At 49.3% G+C, this 5,893-nt stretch overlaps 1 protein-coding gene across 4 annotated transcripts in view; it reads right to left on the bottom strand.

Annotated features, from left to right (window-relative positions):
• Window positions 1–3,731: 3,731 nt before the first annotated feature.
• Spint1 (serine peptidase inhibitor, Kunitz type 1) overlaps window positions 3,732–5,893 on the bottom strand; it is a 14,032-nt gene continuing 11,870 nt past the window's right edge. For 3 of the 4 annotated variants that reach the window (XM_031371501.1, XM_031371503.1, XM_031371504.1), the window contains exons 9-11: window positions 5,061–5,231; window positions 4,837–4,884; window positions 3,732–4,485 (exon numbers count right to left, since the gene is read on the bottom strand). In XM_031371501.1, the coding sequence (XP_031227361.1) occupies window positions 4,280–4,485; window positions 4,837–4,884; window positions 5,061–5,231 (425 nt within the window). In that variant the 3' untranslated portion in view covers window positions 3,732–4,279. The remainder of the gene's footprint in view (window positions 4,486–4,836; window positions 4,885–5,060; window positions 5,232–5,893) is intronic. The other variant, XM_031371502.1, reaches the window with a different exon arrangement.

Here is a 5,893-nt window from a genome sequence, read left to right as displayed (position 1 = left end):
GCAGTCAGTGCTCTTAAACGCTGAGCCATCTCTCCAGGCCAAGGACTCTTCTGTTATGTAACTCTGGCTGTCCTAGAACTCACTATATAAAACAGCCTTGTCTCAAAACTCACAGGCACCCACCTCTCTCTGCCTCCCTAGTACTGGAATTAAAGGCATGTGTCACCACTTCCTGCCCCAGCCCCGGGCTTCCAACCCTGCCTTAGGAAAACCAAAGCAAGGCTATAGAAACAGCTCAGTCTATAAAATGCTTGCCACACAAGCTCAAGGAACAGAACCCAGTCCCCAGAACCTATGTAAGAAGGCTAGGAACAGAACCCAGTCCCCAGAACCTATGTAAGAAGGCTAGGAACAGAACCCAGTCCCCAGGACCTATGTAAGAAGGCTAGGAACTATGGTGCTTGTCTGTCTTCCTATATGTTGTCCATATACTCACTGGAGCACTAGTGGGCACAGAGACAGGGAGAACCCTGGGCACCACTGGGCTGCCAACCCAGCCTAATTGGTGAGCTCTAGGCCAGTGAGGGAGCTGATCTCAAATGAGAAAGTAGATGGCACCTGAAGGGAACCCAAAACCACACACAGGCATGTGCACCTACACACACGCATGAAGAGAATTAAACCTAAACATCTCTTTAGAATCGTCACTCTGCTACTTAACACCTAGTCCATGAAGCCATTTCTTTCTTCCTTCCTTCCTTCCTTTCTTTCTTTCTTTCTTTCTTTCTTTCTTTCTTTCTTTCTTAAAGATTTATTTACTTTATGTATGTGAGTGAGTACCCTGTCTTCAGACACACCAGAACAGGTCAATCGGATCCCATTACAGATGGTTGTGAGTCACCATGTGGTTGCTGGGAATTGAACACAGGACCTCTGGAAGAGCAGTCAGGGCTCTTAACCGCTGAGCTATCTCTCCAGCCTATGAAGCCATTTTTTTGGCTTAATTTTTCTTTTTGGAGACAAGAGTCTTTCTATTTTTCCCAGGTTAATCTTTATTTATTTTTGAGACAGGGTTTCTGTGTGTAGCCCTGGCTATCCTGGAACTCATTTTGTAGACTAGGCTGGCCTTGAACTTAGACATTTGGCTGCCTCTGCCTCCTGAATGCTGTCATTAAAGGCATGTTGCACCATTGCCCAGCCTCCAGGCTAATCTTTAAAAAAAAAAAAAAAGTGTGTGTGTGTGTGTGTATCTTGGGGGTTGAGTTCAGGCAAGTGCTTTTACCTAGAGACATACTCAGAGATCTGCTTGACTTTGATTCCTAAACATACACACAACCATATATATCTATAACCCCTTTAAAAAAAAAAAAAGTGGGGCTGGACAGTTGGCTCTGCAGCTGGTGCGCATGCTGGTCTTTGGGAGGACCCAAGCTCAACTCTAAGCACGTCAGGCATCTCACAACAGCCTGTCATTCCAGTACCGGGGTTTCCAATGCCTCCAGCCTTCACATATATCCATGTACAGGCATACACACCTACACATAAATAAAAATAAATCATAACATTATCTTACTATTGTGTATGTGACATAAACACACCACAGAATTCAGGGAGATGAAGATCACCTGCAGATGGTTCTCTCTTCCACTTTTTATTTCTTTATTTTATTCTTTGAATCAGGGTCTCACTGTGTAACCCTGCTTGGCCCAGAACTCACAATGTAGATCAGATAGCTGTCCGATTCACAAGTGCTGGGAGAAAAGTGTCCCACCATGCCTGGCTCTTCTCCTTTGCCATGAGGTTCCAGGATCAAATGTTATTGGTCCCTGGTTATCAGACTTGTGGAACTATCACTTTTACCTGCTGACCTATCTCACTGGCCTACTTTCTCTATTTCTTCCCCAGTGTTGGGAACCAAATCCAGAGCTATGCATGCTGGGCAAGCACTCCACACCCGAGCTGTCTCCAGCTTCTGAATCCTCAGAGCTCTAGCAGCCTCTTTACTACAGCAGTTTGCTGAGTACTTTACATACACAACTGGGGTAAGACCCAGCCCCTGCTCCACACATTCCAGGGCAGACACAGGGCAAGGTTCACCTGAGATCTAGTGAACTTAAGACTTAACAAACTTGCTAAAAGTTTTTTGAGGCAAGTGCTGAATGGGGCAAAGGTGCTTTTCTTGAGGCAAAGCAGCACCTGAGGCATAGGCAATTGCCGGTGCCAAGCAGAGAATCAGGAAGGCATGACAAAGCATTATTCAAGCGGGGATGAAACCGAGAGCAGAGATCCAGAGATAAGGAGCAGGTTTGAAGAGCAAATGGTAAGTGCGCCTCCTAGTGGCTGCTGCAAGATTCCACCTCCTCTAGCCAGCCACCGCAGGCAGGCTGGTTATTAGAGGGACATACATCTGCCACTCGCAGACAGACTGCTCGTTTCAGGCTAACATTTGCTGGGCACCTGCTGTGTTGATCACCCCTCCTAGAAATTAGATAGTCTTTGAATCATTAATAATGCCAGCCTGTACTTTACAAAGAATCAAGAGGAGAACATGTCTATTTTGAGTCTCAGTGTGAGTAAATGGCTGCCAGAATAGAGGGTCAAGTGAGAAAATCCCATGCCCTGTGAAATGAGACAAAAGGAACAAACTCCGCCCCTGAGTGTACCTGGAGCTCCCTGGGTAACTGCCATTAACCGAGGTCACAGAGGGAACACAGCATGCTAGAGACAAGATGACTCAGATGCCACCTGTGACTCCTGGAGCTCACAACCGAGCAGGGAGACGGATATACAAACAAAAGAAAGGATGCCATGTGCCCAGGGTCCTGTTGGCAAACCCAGGGTGTGGAGCAGGGTGTGCCAGCCACCTGGGCCAGCTAAGGTTCTGAGCTTAGCTGAGTGATGAGAAGAGATGTGGTCCAATGCAGCACAGCAGGTACAGAAACAGGCACCACAGAGGGCTAGCCTGGTGGACAGGAAGGTAGAGATATGCACAGCCGGCAAGCTTGCTTATTAGTCCCTAACCTTTCCTGGAAATATGGGACCTTGTGCCACCCTACCAGGGTTCAGATCCAGTCCTACCACGAGCCTTGGAACTGGGGAACTCCAGCTTTGCTGTCAACCTCCTGGCCTGTAAATGCTGTTAACACCACAAGGCAGTGTGTTGAGCAAATGAGTGTTATGTACTTGAGCAGTGTCCCCTGAGAACATTAAATGTGTATGGATGGGCAGTGTTTGGCACACAGGACATCTGTGCAATCTCTTCTAGTCCAACTCTTCTGGCTGCTCCAAGTGGCTTGAGCCCTGGAGAGGGGTGACTGGAGCAGTGGGCCTCAACTAATGGCCACTAGGGAGGAGTTTGGAGCCTGGGAAGGAGCTACATTACTGTAACTCAACCACGGGCTCTCAGATGGGCAGGGATGGCCTATGTCTGGTGACATGGAAGTGACTGCCAGGGTTCAAGCCCCTAACCACGGTTGAACCTTACCCCACCTGTGTAGGTGGGGTGTTGGCAACAAGAGAAACCCTGCACAGCAAGGCCAACACCCCCATGGCCCTCCACTCTGGTGGTCAAAGGTGACACTTTTCTCCACCCCGAGGAGCCAGGGCAGTTTCAGGAGAGGCAGGGAAAACCTGTTGGACAGGGTGGCCAAAGGCTGAACCGGTTGGACAGGTTCAATCTCCCCTCTCAGCAACCCCACAGAACAGGGCTGAAGAGACAGCTCAGTGGGACAGCACCTGCCTAGCACATAGGCAAATTTTATGTCAGCACTGGAAACTAAGACGATGCGGGGTTAGGGGAAGCTCAACAAAACCCAACACTTTATTTCTTAATTTAATGTAATTTGTGGTGCAGTATAGAGCAGTCAGGGTGGCCATACATGCTCTACCACTGAGCTATGACCCTGGGGCCCCAAAAGCAATTATTTACAGCACAAACTACAAAGACACATCCTTCAATGTTGGCCTGTGCAGAGTGGAGGGACAGTTGTAGAAGGCAGTGTGTGGCTTCTGGCCTCTGACGCCACTCAAGGTCCTAGTGTCATTGGCTGGGCACCGGAAGCTTTGAACAAGACACAAAACACCAACTTCCTCTGGCTCCTGGATAAGCAGGTCCTTCTATGTACAGTATTCCTGGATCAAGGCTGCTCTGCTCCTCCTAGACTCTTGGGCCTTCTTCAGAACTGGCCTGAGTGCAGCCGAGACTCCTCCAAGAGGCCCAGAGATCTGTCTTCTGAGACAGAGTAAGTATGCCCAGGAAAGAGGTAGGAAGAGTCTGGTCCCCAAGTTTTCCCAGGTTCTAGCTTCTGCCTTGGCAAGCAGGACCTGGTGAGTCCCAGGCTCAGAGAGGCTGGGTTGTGTGATTATAGACCAGGTGCTCCGTGTCCTCAGCGGTGGAAACAGTGGAGCTGGCTGGTGTGGGAGGTTCGTGGTGCAGGGGACTGTGGAAGTCCTTTCTTTGGTTCTTGAAGAAACAGTAGCCGAGGAGGGCCAAGACCACTATGATGCAGATGACCAGCAATACAGCAATAGCCACCTCCACGGAGCCTGGGGGAAGAAGGGCAGAATGAGGCGTCAGTAAGGCCCGCCACCCACCACCCTCACTCCATGGAATGGACAAAGACCATGGACGTCATGTGTAGAAGCAGATGAGCATTCATCTTAGACCTTCAAGAATAGCTGCTTCCAGAAGCCCAGAGGGGCTCTGACACCTGACAATCGGCAGGCAGCTCATTGTTCCTCTCCTTTACCTATGTCAGGCCTCACTCCTCAATGGTGCACTCTGGGTAACTTCGGGACTCTCTCAGCATGGCTGGGCATTCACAAGCACTCGCATGCTGCCAGTTCCTGAACTGACACCTACATATCCATGTTGGTGACAGGACACACCAGGCTTACCTGTGGTGGGAAGGAAGCCTTCCCTCCGAAGACCAAACACATCCTTCTCTGCAAAGTGACATAGAAAAACCAGTCGGCACTAGCTAAGTCCTTAGGCTCAGCTGCTCCAGGGCCACAGCCCCTTGCCACCCTCCCCCACAGCCATCAAAGTCATTTATAGAGGAGGGAGTAGCCCCGGCCTAGCCAAGTCTTCCCCTTTAGCCCGCTGCTGCCACTCTGCTCACTGGAGATGCCACGACAGGACTCAAGACACTGCTGTTCCTCCTCAAAGTTGTTCTTGTTCCCATAGCAACCACCATAGGTGAAGCGGGCACATCGTTCACTGAATGGGTTGTAATACCAGCGTGGGATGTTCTCCTTGCAGAACCCAGTGTCTGGCAGCTCTGCACAGTACCCTGTGGTAAGGGAGTATGCAAGGGCGAGTGAGCCCAAGGAGCCACCCTGCTGACACCCTTCAGGCCCAAGTGACTAGAGCTCAGCACCCCCTATGCCAGGCAAGGGCAGATGTGGCTTCACTAAAGGCAAGAGAGACAAACTGGATAACAATCTTAGGCACCAAGAGAACTACTACTTAGACTCTATTTTAAAGAGATGCTTAGTTTCATTATTTGTTTACTTATGTGCATGTGCACAGGGAGGTCAGAGGACAGGATGGATCCCAAGGATCAAACTCAGGGCAGCAGGGTTAGCAGCAAGTGCCTTTATCCCCACTAACCCATCTTGTTGGCCTCAAAGTTTTCTTTTTCAATGTAACTTTTCTGTGTTAAGGTCTCTGATTCCTACCACCCAGTGATTTGAACTTTTAACAAAAGGAGTGGGCTTTAGGCAAGAAAGGGTATCCGGCTTAAGCAGAGGTTCTCAACACCTGTCAATGACCTTTCACCTAAAACCACTGGAAAACAGATGTTTACATCATGATTCATAACAGTAGCAAAATTTGCTATGAAGTAACAACAAAAATAATTTTATGAACTGGGTAGTGGTGGCGAACGCCTTTAATCCCAGCACTTGGGAGGCAGAGGCAGGCGGATTTCTGAGTTCGAGGTCAGCCTGGTCT

This window comes from Mastomys coucha, unplaced genomic scaffold (assembly GCF_008632895.1).
Source record: "Mastomys coucha isolate ucsf_1 unplaced genomic scaffold, UCSF_Mcou_1 pScaffold15, whole genome shotgun sequence".
NCBI classification, from domain to species: domain Eukaryota; kingdom Metazoa; phylum Chordata; class Mammalia; order Rodentia; family Muridae; genus Mastomys; species Mastomys coucha.
Note: the sequence above shows the minus strand (reverse complement) of the source record. Positions and strands in the feature narration are given on the sequence as shown.